Raw genomic sequence first — 20501 nt, forward strand, 5'->3', positions numbered from 1 at the left:
CACTATGGGGCATTATACTATGTGGGGGAAGCCATGGGGACATTATACTGTGTGTGGGAGGCACTATGGGGCATTATACTGTGTGGGGGAAGCCATGGGGAAATTATACTGTGTGTGGGGGGCACTATGGGGCATTATACTGTGTGGGGGAAGCCATGGGGACATTATACTGTGTGTGGGGGGCACTATGGGGCATTATACTATGTGGGGGAAGCCATGGGGACATTATACTGTGTGTGGGGGGCACTATGGGGTATTATACTGTGTGGGGGAAGCCATGGGGACATTATACTGTGTGTGTCGGGGCACTATGGGGCATTATACTGTGTGGGGGAAGCCATGGGGACATTATACTGTGTGTGTCGGGGCACTATGGGGCATTATACTGTGTGGGGGAAGCCATGGGGACATTATACTGTGTGTGGGGGGCACTATGAGAGCATGACACCGTGTGGGCTGAATCTGGTGTGTATGGGCGGGGTTAGAGGCGTGGCTAAACAGGAGGAAAATTGTCTCTCTTTGCATATTTGAAGGTTGGAATGTATGCGTTATGTGGAGCAATGCGCGTGTCCATGTATCTCGGGCAGGTAATGAATGACCTGTGCCAGTAGGGGGCGCATGCCGCAGTTACTGTATGAGCACTATTTGCAGCGTTCTACACATATAACACTGTCGTCATGACTGTATTTTCTAACTGTTATATATATTCCGGGTTATGTTGTAATGAATATCTCACTCCGCTGATGACGTATTCCGGCTACTGGGCGGGGCTTGTCATTGGCGCGTACACACGTTGTCATAGTAACGGTCGCACGGATACACAGAACGCCGACTGTACGGTGTGGAGTGGCTGGAGCGCAGTGTACCGCTCATAATGACGTCATATCCCGAGGCCCCGAGAAGAACCGGCGTCCCCAGAGAAGTGCTGAAATGGCTTCAGAGCCTGGACCTGAGCTTCTGCCCTAAGAATTTCCGAAGGTATCCGCGGGAGACAGCGCTGCTGAGTCGTAACCGCTGCGCTCTTCTATATATTGTGGAACTACAACTCCCAGCATGCTTTAATAGCCACTTCAGCCAGCGCATGCTGGGAGTTGTAGTTTTAGCACCACTGAATAGCTATCAATTATTAAACCGTATGGTCAATGAGTGCAGATGACAGTAGTGTGTGAGGGCATGGACTACACTGGCCTCCTAGTCCTGAAAATGGAAATACAGCCGGACTGGGCTTTGATTCCAGGAAATGCAGCAAAGGATAAATAAAAAAATATATATTTCACCATCGATTTTAGTAGTTCACGTGTCAGGGGTCGCACTGTCACACGTAGTATAATGGACTTATTAACCCCGCAATTAAAACAACATGTTAACTTTATTCCTCATGTCAATACGACTATGGCGATACCAAATATATATAGTTTTTTCGATATTTTACTACTTTTACAAGTAAAAACCGAAGTGTAAAAAAGAAAATTTATTTTGTGTCGCCAAATTCCGAGAGCCATAACTTTTTTTATTTTTCCGTCGATTAAGTGGTATGAGGGCTTATTTTTTGTGGGATAAGCTGTCGTTTTTAATGATATAATTTTGGGGTACATTCGACGTTTTGGTAACTTTTTATTACATTTTTTGTGGGACATGAGGTGACCAAAAAATAGCGATTCTGGCGTTTACAATTTTTTTTTTTTTACGGCGTTCACCGTGCGGGTTAAATAATGATATATTGTAATTTAGACTTTTACGGATTCGGCGATACCAATTGTTTATTTTTATTTTTTTTACTATGCACAGGGGGGGGGGGGGATTGTTTTTTTTTTTTAAACTTTTTCAATTTTTTTTTTACATAAAAAAGCAACTTTTTATTTTACTAATTTTTACTTTATTTTTTTTATTAGTCCCCCTAGGGGACTTCAACCAGCGATCGTTGGATCGCTTGCACGATGTACTGCAATACTAATGTATTGCAGTATATGGTGATTCTGACAGACACCTATTAAGCCCTGCCGGAGGCAACGCTTAATAGGAGCACAAAGATGGCGGACCTGGGGGCCTTCATTAAGCCCCCAGGCAGCCATACCATCGACACCCTGCGGCTGCATTGCAGGGGGCGCGATGAGCTGCTAGAGGGGGTCGCCCCCCTGTTTCTAACAATCTAAATGCCGCGGTTGCTATTGACCGCAGCATTTAATGGGTTAAACTAGCGGGATCGCGCTCGAGCGCGATGCCGCTCGTTACCGTGAAGTGTCGGCTGTAACATATAGCCGACACCCGCATCGTATGGAGCGGGTTCACTCCGTGAGCGCGTTCCATACTTCCCCTACCTGGCTATGACGTATGGATACGTCAAATGTCGAGAAGGGGTTAAAGGGGTTTTATATAAAGGTTAAAACGGATCTGTCATCGGACTATGCTGAGGGCAGTATACTACGAGAAGATGTCCACTCTCATTTTAGCCCATACGGCACAAAAAAATGATACCGTTTGGCTAATATGAGTCCAGTGCATTCTTTCATAGATCCTGACTATATCCATGCGGGGAGCTATTTTTTTAGGCCTTCTTGGAGTATTCCTGTGATAATCTTTGATGGCCAGTAGATTAGATAAGTCATCAATGTCTGAACGCTGGGTTCTCACACATGCAAAAAATGCAGAAATATCTGCATGATTTAGAAAAATGACGCCGGTGGCTTTTAATGCAGAGCTTGAGGCATATTTTTCCGCCATGTGTTAACCAGGAATATGATGTATTCGGTGTTTTAGAGATCTCTCAAATGGATACACCACGGCAGAAATCTTCTACTGGTATTACCCTGATGACATCCAAATGCATTCATTTGACAATGGAACGTCGCTCGCAACAAAACTAGGCAACTGGTCACAACTAGAAAAGGTAAGATCACTCTTCACCTCCAGTCATCCGCTCCTTCACAGGCAGCCGGCTTATCTAATTCACCTGTAATCTTTTCCAGTTTTTCATGAAGAGGAAATTAAATGTTTCTAAGGAATTAATTGACGGAACAATACACTGCAAACCTGGAGCAGCTGAAATCCTGGTCCAAGAAATATATGTAATGTTAACACACAAAAGGTGAGCTACGGTGCCGTTCCCAGAAATACACATTTATTGTATTATATCAGTGACTCAGGGTTAAAGTGTGAAGGAAGTACTTACGTACCTTGCAAAAAACCTTTGACGTGTCAAAAGTTTTGATCGGTGGTTTTCTGAGTGTGGCGACCACCACCAATTGCTGAAATGCGGTGGAAGAAGTGCACTGGTGAGTGCTGTGCCCCTTTTGTTTCTGATCGGCGGAAAGCCGATCAAGCGGTGTACGGGCTCAATAAAAAAAGTATAGGTCCGCACACCGCTCGATCGGCTTTCCTAGTTTTCAGCTTTCCAAGGAAAGCCGATCAGGGACTAAAGGGCACAGTGCTCATATGAGAACTTCTTCCACTACGTTTTTGCGATCGGTGGGCGTCTCAGCGCTAGGAACCCCCACTCATCAAAACTTTTGACATGCCACTATGACGTATCAAAGGTTTTATGAAAGTATGGGAACGCTCTAAGCTCCGTTTCGGGTAGACTGGCAGAAATGGTACCTGCCAGCCTTCTCACTCTTTCTTCCAGCCAGAACATGGTGATGCCTCAGTTCATCTTATAATTTTGTCTCCTTAACTAAATAGAACATTAAAATAAGCACAACAGGAGTCACTTATGTTAGTAAAGCAGACTAAACATATTGTAACGTCTGTCAAAGCCACCCCCCCCCCCCCACCTGCATCATCTTGGGTGCCTCACATATTGAGAAGCATTGCTATAATGCATTGTACGGAATTGACAGCAAACAATAGGGTCTCTGTTCCTCCAGGATAGAGTATTTTCCCCCCATCAGTTTTTTCACTCCCAGGAAGACGATCCTTAGGAAACCCAGTTCTCATCGTGGCGTTGTTTCAAGTTTGAAGGTTAAACGTATTCCGGAGATTCCCCTACAGGAAGACATTTAACGCCTAAACACCATCCGCTGTACATGTTCCCACAATCATCTCTCCCTTCGTGACAAAAACGTGGGGTGTCGTTTGTTTGCCATGGCAGCCATAGGCCTAGTGAAAGTCTTCAGGTCTGCCTTCTGTGTGTGACTTTTAGGCCTTATTCACACGAGCGTATTTCACGTCCGTGTGCTGTCCGGTTTTTTTCACGGACACCACACAGACCTATGAAAATCAATGGGGCTATTCAGGCATGCGTTGTTTTTCACGCAGCGTGTGTCCGTTGCTTGAAATTGACTGCATGTCCTATTTTGTTGTTTTTGTTTTTTTTTAACTCAATGGGTGCGTGAAAAAAATGGACATCATCCGTGTGCTGTCCGTGATTCACACAACAGTTGCTAAAGAAATGATGAGAAAAAAAAACTTTTTTCATGTCCGAGGTACCCCTTTTCACGGGGCCCATTTTCACGGATCCCCATAGACTTGAGTCTATCGAGGGATCCGTGAATACGAAAGATAAAAGGATCGGTTCTATTTTTCAACGGACCCTTCACACGGTCCATGAAACAACGGCCGTGTGAACGGCCCCATTGAAATACATGCGTCCGTGTGACATCACAGAAAAAGGCAATTGCATGAGCGATCCACTGATCTTATTGGAAAAATCCTCTTTGGGGGGGCTAAAAAAAATGTAAGAACATTTTGAAAAAAACTAAAAATATAAATAAGCAAAAGTAAAAAAAAAAAAAACCTTTCCCCATTTTTCACATACCAGTATATGAACAGTAAAAAGATAAACATTATTGATATCGCCGCTAATGTAAAAGCCCATTCTTTTAAAATATCACATTATCCTTTCCTGCAAAAATCAAGCACTTATACAGTGAAGGAAATAAGTATTTGATCCCTTGCTGATTTTGTAAGTTTGCCCACTGTCAAAGTCATGAACAGTCTAGAATTTTTAGGCTAGGTTAATTTTACCAGTGAGAGAGAGATTATATTTAAAAAAAAAACAGAAAATCACATTGTCAAAATTATATATATTTATTTGCATTGTGCACAGAGAAATAAGTATTTGATCCCTTTGACAAACAAGACTTAATACTTAGTGGCAAAACCCTTGTTGGCAAGCACAGCAGTCAGACGTTTTTTGTAGTTGATGATGAGGTTTGCACACATGTTAGATGGAATTTTGGCCCACTCCTCTTTGCAAATCATCTGTAAATCATTAAGATTTCGAGGCTGTCGCTTGGCAACTCGGATCTTCAGCTCCCTCCATAAGTTTTTGATGGGATTAAGGTCTGGAGACTGGCTAGGCCACTCCATGACCTTAATGTGCTTCTTTTTGAGCCACTCCTTTGTTGCCTTGGCTGTATGTTTCGGGTCATTGTCGTGCTGGAAGACCCAGCCACGAGCCATTTTTAATGTCCTGGTGGAGGGAAGGAGGTTGTCACTCTGGATTTGACGGTACATGGCTCCATCCATTCTCCCATTGATGCGGTGAAGTAGTCCTGTGCCCTTAGCAGAGAAACACCCCCAAAACATAATTTTTCCACCTCCATGCTTGACAGTGGGGACGGTGTTCTTTGGGTCATAGGCAGCATTTCTCTTCCTCCAAAAACGGCGAGTTGAGTTAATGCCAAAGAGCTCAATTTTAGTCTCATCTGACCACAGCACCTTCTCCCAATCACTCTCAGAATCATCCAGATGTTCATTTGTAAACTTCAGACGGGCCTGTACATGTGCCTTCTTGAGCAGGGAGACCTTGCGGGCACTGCAGGATTTTAATCCATTACGGCGTAATGTGTTACCAATGGTTTTCTTGGTGACTGTGGTCCCAGCTGCCTTGAGATCATTAACAAGTACCCCACGTGTAGTTTTCGGCTGAGCTCTCACCTTCCTCAGGATCAAGGATACCCCACGAGGTGAGATTTTGCATGGAGCCCCAGATCGATGTCGATTGACAGTCATTTTGTATGTCTTCCATTTTCTTACTATTGCACCAACAGTTGTCTCCTTCTCACCCAGCGCCTTACTTATGGTTTTGTAGCCCATTCCAGCCTTGTGCAGGTCTATGATCTTGTCCCTGACATCCTTAGAAAGCTCTTTGGTCTTGCCCATGTTGTAGAGGTTAGAGCCAGACTGATTAATTGAGTCTGTGGACAGGAGTCTTTTATACAGGTGGCCATGTAAGACAGCTGTCTTTAATGCAGGCACCAAGTTGATTTGGAGCGTGTAACTGGTCTGGAGGAGGCTGAACTCTTAATGGTTGGTAGGGGATCAAATACTTATTTCTCGGTGCACAATGCAAATAAATATATATAATTTTGACAATGTGATTTTCAGTTTTTTTTTCTTCTATAATCTATCTCTCACTGGTAAAATTAACCTAGCCTAAAATTTCTAGACTGTTCATGTCTTTGACAGTGGGCAAACTTACAAAATCAGCAAGGGATCAAATACTTATTTCCTTCACTGTACGTCTAAATAAAAAAAATGATGGCGCTTGGAAGGGGGGGGGGGGGGGAATACATTTTTTTAAATTACCCTGGTCCTTAAGGGGTTATGCGGGACTTTTAAAATTTGGCAGCAGGGCAGGGGATGGCATGAAATAATAAACTATCAGATACTCACCTCCTGGCTCTGCTGCTACAGTCCCGGAAACTCCTGCAGCGGTTACAAACGTCACATACTATTCATTAGGAAGTCTGAAGAACAGTGGGAATCCCAGAGCTTCCCTTTAAGGGTATGTTCACACGCCCTGTTTACAGACGTAATTCTGGCATTTTACGCCTCGAATTACGGCCGAAAATAAAGCTCCAAACCGCCGGCAAACATCTGCCCATTGAAATCAATGGGGTCACGATCTTCTGTGCACACAGGCTATTTTTTTTACGCTCCGCTGTCAATAGACGGCGCGTAAAAAGACGCCTGCGTCAAAGAAGTGCATGTCACTTCTTGAGACGTAATCTGAGCCATTTTTCATTGACTCCATTGAAAAACAGCTCCAATTACGTCCGTAATTGACGCAGCGAAAACCGCGAGTACGAGCAATTACGTCTGAAATTCAAGAGCGGTTTTCGCCTGAAAACAGCTCCGTAATTTAAGGCGTATTGGACGCTGCCGTGTGAACGTACCCTAAGATCTCCAAGCCACTGTCCGGGTCAGGAGTGTGGAAAGTACAGTAGTAATTATCCAGCACATTCAGAATTAAAATCCAGTGTCTATTGAACCAATTCCATAAAACATGTTGCAGAAAGAGGTCCACTTTACGCTTCTGTTTTTTTGAGCTTCCTTGTTCTTAATCATTGGCCCACTATGCCACTATTCAATTTTGCTAGAGTGGAGCGCAGAGGGGGAGGGGGCAAGGATTCTTTCCCTTAAAATGTTCCACACAAGGGTATGGAGTTGTGCGGAAATCCCCAGGTCGCATCCCCCTAGTAGTCAATAGCAACCGCTGAAAACGTGGAGATGGTTTTTTCAAAGTGTGGTACCAGAGTCGGCAAGGTGTGTCCGTTTTGATCAGGTTTAAATAGTTAGAGAGGAAGAGCCACAGGCTGAGCACCGACCAGCTGACGTGGGACTGTCTCGTCAAAGGGTCTATTCACTTGTTGCAGTTTAGCAAAATATATGTGTGAATAAAGCCTAAGGGTATGTTCACACGGCTTATTTTCGGGCCGTAAACGCCATGAAAAATGGCTGAAAATACGGAAGCTGAACGCCTCCAAACATCTGCCCATTGATTTAAATCGGAAAAACAGCGTTTGGTTCCGACGGGGCGTTTTTTTCACGTGGCCGTTTGAAAAAACGGTGCGTAAAAAAACACCCTATAAAAAGAAGTGCATGTCACTTCTTGAGCCGTTTTTGGGGCTGTTTTTCATTGGTTCAATAGAATAACCGCTCCATAAACGGCCGTAAAAAACGTTTAATGCTGAAAATCAGAGGCTGTTTTCCCATGAAAACAGCTCCGTATTTTACAGCCGGTTTTCGTTTTGCGTGTGAACATGCCCTAATACACATTCTCTGCTATGTCTTCGGCTATGTTCAAATGTGACGGATTTGCGGTGGAGATTCCGCAGTACAAGTGGATGTGGTTTTCAACCCCCCCCCCCCCACATGTATCTGAAAAAAATCAGTATAGAAATCAAAGCATGCTGCAGATCTTCAAATCCGACCTTGACATGTTTATAAATATACGAAAAAAATCTTTATTTGATCATACATTATAAAATATACGTAAATGAGTTAAAACCAACAAGACCTTCACAAAAAAGGAGAAAGAAACAGGAGGTGAATGACCTGGATGTGCAGACTGTCCAGGCCCCTTACATACTGCGCATGTATAAATGTATGTATGAGAGGTATGATACGACTGGGGGAATCACCGTGAAGCAGCTAATGAGAAGTAGATATTTAAGTACTATACAAGTTTACCTATAAGGGGGAGTTCACACTGAGTTTTTTGACACGGAAACCGCGCCAAAAAACGGCCGAAAATCCCTCCCATTGATTTCAATGGGAGGCGGTTTTTTCCCGTGAGCGGAGAAACCGGCTCGCAGGAAAAGGAAGGGACATGCCCTATCTTCGGGCGTTTACGCTTCTGACCTCCCATTGACAATGGGAGGCAGAGAAAGCGTATTTCGCTGCATTTTATGCCCGCGGCGTTCAATGGCCGTGGGCAAAAACCGTCGCGAAAATTTTTGCGGCGTGCAGGCAGAGGAAAATCTGCCTTCTAAACTGAATTTTGAGGCAGATTTTCCTCCTGCAAAAAACTCTGTGTGAACCCAGCCTAAGGCAAACTTATCCCCCATGTAATAAATACAAAAATCCCCCAGTAGACAATACATACACAGTATAACGTCCAAATAACCCAGGCCAACAGGAACCCGACGCACGTTTCACCAAGGCTTCGTCGGGGTGGCGTTTAATGTTTGCCTGACACCTTAAATACTTGCCCTTGAACTTTTTATCCATAAACACAATTATAAACCTACCAATATGCTTTAATTGCCCAGCTACAGCGAAGGTCCAGAAATACCGAACAACTAGGTGTAATGGCGCCCAGCGCCCACTAGTGACGTCCGACATACCACGCTGAAAGGTGTGGTAACGTATGACGTAGCCCAAACAACGTCCTAATGACAGATAACCCAAGCCAGTGTAATAAGCTGTGATTGGTCCAGGGGGGTCACGAACCGACGCAGATGAACATCCGACTTATTAAGTCTGGCGTCAACCACAAGTGGGAGGGAGAAGGAAAAGGAAGAGCGAGGAGTGAACTGGCAGTCGCCGTTGGCGTCAAACGCTTCGAGCAATTGGCAGAGTAGCATGTGACGCAACTGTCGACTGAACAGAGAATATCAAATAGTGCTACAGCAATGACCTGGCCTGGATGAGTAATGCGTGCAACGTAAAAAACGGACAGATGTCCGGGACCGAGTAGGGAAATGTTCTATTAGTGTAATAGCGACCCCTAGTGGGTACCTAGAATATTGCAGCAAAAGAGAACTGGAAAGTGAATGGTATTCCCCGTAAAGGTAATACTAACAATCCACGTATGCACATAAAGAAGAAATAATAAAATATAAAAAAAAGTGAGACATAACACAGCAAACGTGATAATAAATTGCAATTCTGCCAAATGAACCCAAAGGGACTTACAATGATAAATAGGTTAAAACAAAATGTTTACAAAACAGAAAATATATATATGTATGTGTATATATACACAGTGTTCCAAATTATTATGCACATTGGATTTAAGTGTCATAAACCTTTAATTCTTAGTTTTTCAATTAAACTCATGGATAATATTGTGCCTTAGGGCTCTTTGGATCATTGTAATCAATATCCGACACCTGTGATAATTAGTTTGCCAAGTGTGCCCAATCAAAGGAAAACTACTTAAGAAGGACGTTCCACATTATTAAGCAGGCCACAGGTTTCAAGCAATATGGGAAAGAAAAAGGATCTCTCTGCTGCCGAAAAGCGTGAAATAGTGCAATACCTTGTACAAGGTATGAAAACAATGGATATTTCAAGAAAACTTAAGCGTGATCATCGTACTGTGAAAAGATTTGTGGCTGATTCAGAGCACAGACGGGTTCGTTTAGATAAAGGCATAATGAGGAAGGTTTCTGCCAGACAAATTAATAGGATTAGGAGAACAGCTGCTAAAATGCCATTGCAAAGCAGCAAACAGGTATTTGAAGCCGCTGGTGCCTCTGGAGTCCTGCGAACCTCAAGGTGTAGGATCCTCCAGAGGTTTGCAAGTGTGCATAAAGCTATTATTCGGCCACCCCTAAACAATGCCACCCCTAAACAAGCAGAAACTGTTGCAGTGGGTTCAGAAATACATGAAGACTAATTTTCAAACCGTGTTGTTTACTGATGAGTGCCGTGCAACCCTGGATGGTCCAGATGGATGGAGTAGTGGATGGTTGGTGAATGGCCACCATGTCCCAACAAGGCTGCGACGTCAGCAAGGAGGTGGCGGAGTCATGTTTTGGGCTGGAATCATGGGGAGAGAGCTGGTAGGCCCCTTTAGGGTCCCTGACGGTGTGAAAATGACCTCTGCAAAGTACGTAGAGTTTATGACTGACCACTTTCTTCCGTGGTACAAAAAGAAGAACCGTGCCTTCCGTAGCAAAATTATCTTCATGCATGACAATGCACCATCTCATGCTGCAAAGAATACCTCTGTGTCATTGGCTGCTATGGGCATAAAAGGAGAGAAACTCATGGTGTGGCCCCCATGTTCCCCTGACCTCAACACTATTGAGAACCTTTGGATCATCCTCAAGCAAAATATCTATGAGGGTGGGAGGCAGTTCACATCAAAACAGAAGCTCTGGGAGGCTATTCTGACATCCTACAAAGATATTCAAGCAGAAACTATCCAAATACTTACAAATTCAATGGATGCAAGAATTGTGAAGGTGATATCAAAGAAGGGGTCCTATGTGAACATGTAACTTGGCCTGCTAAGTTTTTTTTGATTGAAAGAGCTTTTGATTTCTGTAAATATGACCTCCTGATGCTGCAAATTCAACAAATTACCATTTCAGTTCTCTTTACAACCTTTAAAATGTTTTGATCTCTGTTGTGCATAATAATTTGAAACTTTGGGTTTTTGACTTCTGAAAAAAAATCTGTTATCATTAGGAGATTTGTTCAATAAAATTAGCATTATACTCCAACGGTTGATGGCTTGAAGATTATACTGACTGTCATTTGCATCGACTATTTAGGAAAATCAGCAAAAAATAACATTTGCATAATAATTTGGAACGCGGTGTATATATATATATATATATATATATATATATATATAGTGCCCGACATAGTAAATTGATAAACATTTATCATAAAAGGTTTAATGTACCCATAAATATATAATGTGGACCAAGAGCGTTTTTGATTGGAAAAATAGTGTGTTAGAGCTTGTATTTAGTGGGGTTCACTGGGCTAGTGTCCCCTACTACCTCCTTTTATTAGGGTCACTAGGGTTATGCCTAGCTCCCCTACCTTTTCCCTTGTATTACACTTTCTATTTGCCTTATTAGCTAAGTGTGTGTGCGCGGTGATTCACGACACAAGTGTATAATAAAGCAAGGTTTACTACTAACACAAAATCACACTCCGCTATAGAACACAGTATACACAAAATAAATATTTATGCTATAGTATCAGTATACTTCAATACATATAATGGCTATTATTATGTAATGAGCATACTAACCTTATACATGGTACACAAAAAGAACAAGATATTAACAATACCCATACAATCCTATGCTAGTACCTAAATACACATATAAAATGCAATACACTCACTCTTACTTCTGTGACCCTCCCCCCACCTGGCTCTAACTGTCCCTGTAACTAAGGGGTTAATACAATAAGGGGCTGTAGGGAAAGCGAAAGGGCAAATGGGGTTGTAATAGGATAAGGTTTGTGGAATATGGATGTGGGCTGAGGGCTAGGGTGGCAATAAAGGGGTTAATAAAGGGTTGCTGTATTGCAGGGTTATGGTAGGATAGGGTTAAATGCAGTGGGAAGGAGCTGCAGGGGTTCAGTTGTTGCTGGGAAGGGATGTAGCAGCTTTTGCAAATTATCTCTTCAAATACTGTTACATGCAGGGCCGACCTCAGGGGTGTGCGACCTGTGCAGGTGCACTGGGTACTGCACCCTCACAGCATATAGAGGGCACCACTGGGCAGGGCATATGAGCTCTATATCCTCTGCTCTTGGTTACACACATGGAAGAAACCAGAGCAGAGGCAGCAAGAGAAGAGGAGGAAACTCCACCCACAGTAAGAGTCTATAAGTCATTGTGTTTGTATGTGTATATGTTCCTATATGTGTGTCTATGTGTCTGCATGTGTATATACAGATGTAGCCGTATCTACCTTGACTTTTAACGCATGAAATAAACAGTGGAAAGATCCCTTATCTTGACTTTTTCAGTGACTTTTCAATAGCCTTTGTTGTGTGATATCACGCTGCAGCAAGTTATCAGAATCAAGTTAAAGATGTCTACATCCATATGTGTGTGTGTGTGTGTGTGTGTGTGTGTGTGTGTGTATATATGTTTGTGTGTGTTTTTATATGTGCCTGTGTGGGTATAGTTCTGTGTTATCTGTAGTGTTACATAGGACTTCTGGTGACGTCTACTACATTATCTGCTCTGTGTATATACAGTATGTGCCTGTGTGGGTATATATGGGATGTATATGTATGTGAATGTATCTTTGTGCTTTGTGTATATATGTGCATTCTATGTATTTGGATATGTTCCTGTCTGTGTATTTATCTGCCGGTGTATGTCTGTATGTATGTGTTTGTATGTCTATATATTTACCTTTTATGTGTGTATATATTCCAGAATGTGTGTGTGTGTGTGTATATTATATGTTTGCCTAAATATGTGTCATTATGTATGTACAGTATATACTTTACTGAATGTGCGTGTCTATATATGTGGTTCATTTTTGGTTTGTGGAGGGCAGCAATAGAGTCCTGCACAGGGCGCCATCCAACCTAAGGCCGACCCTGGTTACATGCCTCATCTGCACCCCAGTCATCTCATTAACAACATACTGGTGGGACATTACTTACAAGCAAGGAGAACATGTTCTGACGATCATTCGTTCGAACTACAAGCAAAGGACTTAAATATCCCTTTCAAATTTGTACATAACTTTTTTTTTTTTTTTTTTTAAATAAAAAGGTTAGTCAATGTGATTGGTGCAACTTTATAATTGTTTTTTCTTAAAAATTAATTTTACTTTTTGAGATACAGCTGCTCTGTATTCTCTATGCAGAACAGCTGTAGTGTTCGCTAAATCCTGTTCCCGTCAGGTCAACGGGACTGACTGGTTCAGTGAAAGCGGGTCCTGTGTCGATCCACCGGTTATCCATCACATCTAAGTTCATAACTTTGATGTGATCGATTACAGGAACTGAAAAGTAACATTTTGCAGCTTTATTGTAGCCAAAAGATGATAAAATCCATCACTGCATATCTCACTTCTTAATCATGATATTACTTGTGCGTTATTAAAGGGAACTTGTCACATTGAAACAGCGGTCCTATCTGCAGGCAGCATGTTATAGAGCAGGAGGAGCTGAGCAGATTGAAATATAGCTTTGTGGAAAAGATTCAGTTTATTGATCTAAAGCTCTGCTCATTCTGGACGTAGGAGTCCAGTGGGCGGTCCTACTCTGACAGCTCTCCCTGTATGAGCGTGCAACGTGACCGTTTCCCTTTAAGAACTTTGGCTTAAAACATTTAAGTGGAGGATTTTATCTGGTTTAAATGCTTGCTGTAAATAGTAAATTCTTTGTCTCTGTCCTTAAACATTAGTAGCATCTAGAAACGGGAATAAGTAGGTCCAATACAGAAACTAGTTGACTGGTCTTATGACAAATTGTACAAAGATTGATGTGTATACTTTATACTTACTTTTATTAAGGGTTAAAACCATCCAGGATAATGAAGTAGACTTCACAGATCGACATTACCAAGACGGCTTGCCTATGGTGGCTAGATCTACAGCAACAAAAGCCGTGAAAAGCAATATCGCCTTGAGTGAGATTCTGGCCGAGCCAGACATTGATGTCAACAAGCAGAAGGTACAAGCAGTGATCAATCTCCATGTACAGCAGAGACAAATAGACAGATTTGCCGACCCAAGTGAGTAGAGAACCAGGACTATGCTCCGTAATTCTGTATGTGTAATGGGAGGGGATGAGAAGTCTTTTACATGCTTTTCAGTATTGAAAAAACACATAAAATCAGTGTATGTAGGTTGCAGTAGATATCTCAAGTCCACTTCTGGTAACTCAGTGTGATATCATGATGAGTTGTGCCAAACAACAGACGCCCCTCTGCCACAGTCGATAAATTTAGCTTCGGCAGACCAGAGTGCAGGAGGCACACAAAATATTGGAGTGCTGTGGGATTTCTTCTACATATATATATACACGACCATAGAACGAAGTAACGGCACCAGGACTTCAGAGTAGATGAAACAGGGTGGATTTATTCACCTCATGTGAGCGACGTTTCGGTTCATCACAGAACCTTTCTCAAGCTACTACGTACTACACACCGTGTCAAGTATAAATAGGAAGTACATACAGTAGTTAAGAATTTAATGTACAGTTTACAAAAAACACGTGTACAGATATGAATTTCAACCCATATCAAAAACAGTTATTTAAACTGCATACATTTCACAGTAGATTAATATACCAAGTGCAACATATGTGAATGCATAATACATAAAAATGATGGACCGTGACTCAATGAGCAATTAGGCTGATTTAAGAAAGGTGCAGAGGCCAATCTGAGAGATATATACATGTATATCTTACAGACAATCCTACATTACCAGTGCCAGACGCATCCGGGATACAGCGTCCGCGCGCATCTACTGCACATGCTCAAAGATGGACGTTCGGTCAAATGGAACGCAAATGGCAAAAAAAATCACTATTGCGCATGCGTACAAACGGCACTTGCATTCCAGCCGTTCTGTGCGTGCACGAACTACGGCGCTAGTGTAAATATGGTATTTAAATAGAAAAAATTATAAATAGCAAGCAAAAATGCAGAAAAGGAAACAACATGGGCACTATTGCATCAAAAGTAAATGCTGCAGATACCATGCATTCTGAAAGGCAGAGAGCTGTCAGAATATAGCTACACTCCCCATCTATTTTTATCGGACTTATAGAATTACCGGGAATACTATCATCACCACTTGGGATTTCAAATAGGCCCACACCCATGGCCTCAAGGGATATACGTATATGAAATACTGTCAATATAAACACGTTACCTGATCTCGCGAGATCACACTGTTGCGAATACTGCTAAAAATGAATGGAGAGAAGTGTATGTCGCTGATTGGTCAGTGTCAGACACTTCGATTTACAACGCCTAGTTGGTAAAAAAGTAAAAACATGCCCAGTTGTCTAATAAGAAACGAATTAGCATAAATCTAAAATTGTGCATAACTTGCTCAAAATTTATCGTTTTTCAAAATAAAAAACACTTATCTACATTACAGCGCCGATCAGGAGATAGGGCACTTATAATCTGGTGACAGAGCCTCTTTAACTACTGTATGTACTTCCTATTTATACTTGACACGGTGTGTAGTACGTAGCAGCTTGAGAAAGGTTCTGTGACAAACTGAAACGTCGCTCACTTGAGGTGAATAAATCCACCGTTTCATCTACTCTGAAGTCCTGGTGCCGTTACTTCGTTCTATGATTGTTTTACATTCAAGTTGGGGAATTGATTAATCCTCTGGTAACGAACACATGGCCTAATATATAGGTGTGTGGAGTGCTGTGTTCGTCTACATTTGCACTATATATATATATATATATATATATAATGCTATTTTACCCTAGAAGTAATGCTTCTAGGGAAGAGTAGGTCCACACTTACAGCACGTGATGGAGCTTGCCACAATTTTATTTCTGTCAAATTTGTGTAGAATCAGACAGAAAAAAACCTCTGTATGCTTTTGTATGAAAATGGGCACTGCGAGGTACCATAAGACCCCATTAACCTCTATGAGAGCCCTATTATGGCCCCATACAAAGTGGAGCTGTAACACAGTCGTGTGCATGAGGCCTTACTCAAAAAAGTGTCATAATAAGATCTTAGTAGGTAATAATGCACTGTATTTATGAAATTGATTTAGATGACATTTTTGATTCTTTTCTCATGTAGAAAGATTTAACGTGAAAGCATCACTTGGTGAGCGTGCCATTCGTCTCATGCCTTCAACTGATCAAAACCAAAGTGAGACCAGCCTGACAAATAGGTCATCTTCCTCTTTGTCCTCTAGCTCTAGTGAGTATTTAGAAATAGTGTTACTGAAATATTTAACCAAATCTAGAAGTAGGCAGTGAGTAGGCCACTCATAATTATATTGGAACAGAGATGAATCTAGAGATATCTAGGTTTACCATGTTGACCACCTGTATTTTAATCCATTGCTGCATTTATCACTCTGTAGGCATCAAAGGTGAAATCTCCCAGCATTCCTTGCTGGCTCAATGTTTGCTGTTAAGCTGTTAGAAATGTGTCTGATGAAAATATTGTTGATTGTTTCCAATGAAAACCAGCAGAATTGTGAATGCAGCTCTGGAGAATTATCAAGCTTTAATTCAGGATCAATACAATATACGTGGATCTACATGTTTACTCAACTTTTTATGCAGACTATCTATCTATCTATCTATCTATCTATCTATCTATCTATCTATCTATCTATCTATCTATCTATCTATCTATCTATCTATCTATCCTTAAAAAGATGGACGTGCGCTTTATGGCCTGGAGCTCACCATCTGTAGACACTGCCTGTCTCATACGTTCCATTGTTGCACACTTATGGACTGGTAGGACTTGTTCTTTTGTGCTCAAGACAAAACAAAATGTCCTAAATTCTGGATTAAAATAAGCTGTAGGGACATTTATCCCATAACAGACCAATTGACTAATTGGGATTGAATTTAACATGAGTCAACTTTTGCATTGTCTTACCTTTGCCATCGTTAAATTTCATACTAAACACTCTTCATTATGTTTTGTTCTGTGTTAAGGTGCTTTTAGACGGGCCAATTAGCGGGCAAACAAACGTTCACAGAACGCTCGCTCACAATTATTGCCCTGTGTAAACAACCATCTCGTCCCCATACTAGCTCCTTGTAAAAGGAGCAAACGAGCGCTGATCAGCGAGCTGCCCCGTTTATCTGTGTTCAGGTCAAATTTTCCATTTCTGATATGCACTTCCTTAAACGATATCTTTGCAAAAGCTTTGAATATCATAACTATTTTCACTATTTTTTTTTACAAGACTTATAAGGCTTTCATTTTCTAGATTCGTTTAATTCCATGTTTTACATTTTTATTATGAGCAGACAAGTCACAAGAAATATGAAAAAAAACATACTTTTTTTGTGTGTGTGTGTGTGTGTGTGTGTGTGTATATCTATATACACACACACACACACTTGCAACTCTGTAACACTTAGTCTTCTCTCCATCAGCCTGGATTGCTGTGAGGGGAGAGTGCAGAGGGCTGTAAGGCTACATTCACCCGACAGTAAAGAAAAAAACTGCTGTTAAAAACTAATCAACTGTCAATATTTCATGACCATTTTGCATCAGTGTCTCACATAAATTTTTATACATTACCTGGCCGTCTGACCATTTTTAACCGCCGTTTGCCATTTGTTTTTCATGGCCGTTAAAAAACATGGATGAATTTCATATGTCAGGGTTTTTTTTGTCCCAACCCCTAAAAACACCACAGTGCCGCAATGCCCTGTAGATAGTGCCACAGTGCCCTCATAGTTCCACAGTTCTCACTGTAGATAGTGCCAGTATTCCCTGTAGATAATGCCCATATAGTGCCACCCCGTCATTAGCACCTCCCCCCGTAGATAGCGCCACTGAATCTCCCTCTAAGAATGGAACCCCGTTGCCGACGCTCTGGCCGGGTAGTCTGCTCCTAGAGGAGCCCCTGACGTCCCTGTCCATATACGTCAGGGGCACCCTCAAGGAACGGAGTCCCCAGCTGGTGTATTACGGCGTCTCAAAACCCCTATCGTCACTGTCCATATATGGACAGTGATGTCAAGGGCTTTCCCAAGACAGGAGCGCTTGCCATGCTCTGGCCGGGGACTCCATTGGGGAGAGCGCGGGCAGACATTAAAGTTCAGCACTGCTTCAGTGTGTGCAGTGCTGTACTTCTAAGTCCCATAACAGTGATCAAACACATGGCTGTTTAATGAAACTAAGGGGGGGGGGCGATTCCGGCACTTGTGTGAGCCGACAGATATGAAAGTACTGCACACATTAAACCCCGTTCCAGGCTGTCAACATTTATATATGTGACAACTGCGCGGGGCATGGGACGTATATAGCCATATGGCTGTCATGAAGGGGTTAATAACGTAAGGCTATGTTCATATCGCATACGCAGAATGTAGCCATAGGCTCCCATTGACCCGACGGAGGACAACAGAGTGTCCTTTTGGCCTCCGTCAGGGTAGCATGTGTACTATATTGTTGACAAACTGCACTTTTTTATACAGCGGGCCACCGCAAATAATAAAAAAACAAAAACGTTTACCTCGCGGTATTGTTACAGGTCAAGGTACCACTGTATATACTGTGTATACAATGGCATATGTCGGAGGTATACTTTGGGGAATCTCAACGTATACTGGTACCTTCAACGTATAGCGTGATGTGAACAGAGCCTTAGTGCTGTATGCGCTGTGTGTTGTAACCTCTCAATATTCTCCCATTTCTATGTGCACAGGTCAGACTGATATCAGATGTAAAGCAAATGTCAGCTTCAAGGAGATCAAAGTAAAACAAGGAGATAGAAGCTACGTGTCCTCCAGTGTGGGTTCAACAACGTCACCCTCCACATTAAGTGCACCTTGACCTGAAACATGTGTATTCATAATTCAATCTCTCAATGTGATTTGTGTAGCATCATCAAGTGATGGACGGCCTCATGTAAAATACAATGCAGTTCATCATGTGGGTGTATTATTTATCATTTCATAACATGCCAAATCTAAAGGAAATCACAATACATAATTCATAAGACATTCTAAAAAAGTAGAGGAAACAAAATATGCAGCTTAATAAACTCCATATTCTGTAGAAGCAAAAAAGACATATATAGCACCACAATTGTATCTTTGTTTGTTCCCGAGCAGTGATAGAAACCTGGTGAGACGTTATAGTGACAATAGAATGGGAAAGCGCTCATTTTTAAAATATTTTTTGCACAAAGAATTTTTGGATCCCTGCCCTCTGTGGACATTTGGCCATGCATGTGTAATCACTCTCTGTTAAAGTAAATGAGGGTTATGGAATCTGGTGAGTGCTAATATTGGAATACCTACTTATTCAGTTTATAGCTATTTGACATTGTTAGAAATCTTTACACACCACAAACCGGGGAAAGAGAGGAGCCAAGAAAAAGTCCACCCATAATGAAGTTTTATAACCATTTATTAAAGAAATCCAGGGAAAACTGATCTGTTGTGTTATACCTAGTGCAGGACCTGAATGGTGGAGCATGACACAGGGATTCAAAGAAAACCAGATAGAGAATCCCTGTGTCATGTATTGCCCCCTCATGCATGGCACTAGGTATAACAGTGTATCAGTTTTGTGTTCCATTAAGTGCCCAGGTATACAGGGTGGGCCATTTATATGGATACACCTAAATAAAATGGGAATGGTTGGTGATATTAACTTCCTGTTTGTGGCACATTAGTATATAGGAGGGGGGAAACTTTTCAAGCTGGGTGTTGACCATGGCGGCCATTTTGAAGTCGGCCATTTTGTATCCAGCTTTAGTTTTTTCAATGGGAAGAGGGTCATGTGACACATCAAACTTATCGAGAATTTCACAAGAAAAACAATGGTGTGCTTGGTTTTAACGTTACTTTATTCTTTCATGAGTTATTTACAAGTTTCTGACCACTTATAAAATGTGTTCAAAGTGCTGCCCATTGTGTTGGATTGTCAATGCAACCCTCTTCTCCCACTCTTCACACACTGATAGCAACACCGCAGAAGAAATGCTAGCACAGGCTTCCAATATCCGTAGTTTCAGTTGCTGCACATCTCGTATCTTCACAGCATAGACAATTGCCTTCAGATGACCCCAAAGATAAAAGTCTAAGGGGGTCAGATCGGGAGACCTAGGGGGCCATTCAACTGGCCCACGACGACCAATCCACTTTCCAGGAAACTGTTCATCTAGGAATGCTTGGACCTGACACCCATAATGTGGTGGTGCACCATCTTGCTGGAAAAACTCAGGGAACGTGCCAGCTTCAGTGCATAAAGAGGGAAACACATCATCATGTAGCAATTTCACATATCCCGTGGCCTTGAGGTTTCCATTGATGAAGAATGGCCCCACTATCTTTATCAGAAACTTGTAAATAACTCATGA

The 20501-nt window shown here is 42.0% G+C and overlaps 1 protein-coding gene across 1 annotated transcript; it reads left to right on the plus strand.

Annotated features, from left to right (window-relative positions):
- The first annotated feature begins 797 nt into the window (after nt 1–797).
- On the plus strand, nt 798–19067 carry SPATA4 (spermatogenesis associated 4). Its single transcript, XM_075860233.1, has 6 exons — nt 798–978; nt 2758–2887; nt 2967–3085; nt 13959–14179; nt 16235–16357; nt 18840–19067. The coding sequence occupies exons 1-6, from the start codon at nt 875–877 to the stop codon at nt 18965–18967; spliced, it is 825 nt and encodes a 274-aa protein (XP_075716348.1). The 5' UTR covers nt 798–874; the 3' UTR covers nt 18968–19067.
- Nucleotides 19068–20501: the final 1434 nt, after the last annotated feature.

Source organism: Rhinoderma darwinii, chromosome 1 (assembly GCF_050947455.1).
Source record: "Rhinoderma darwinii isolate aRhiDar2 chromosome 1, aRhiDar2.hap1, whole genome shotgun sequence".
Taxonomy (NCBI): domain Eukaryota; kingdom Metazoa; phylum Chordata; class Amphibia; order Anura; family Rhinodermatidae; genus Rhinoderma; species Rhinoderma darwinii.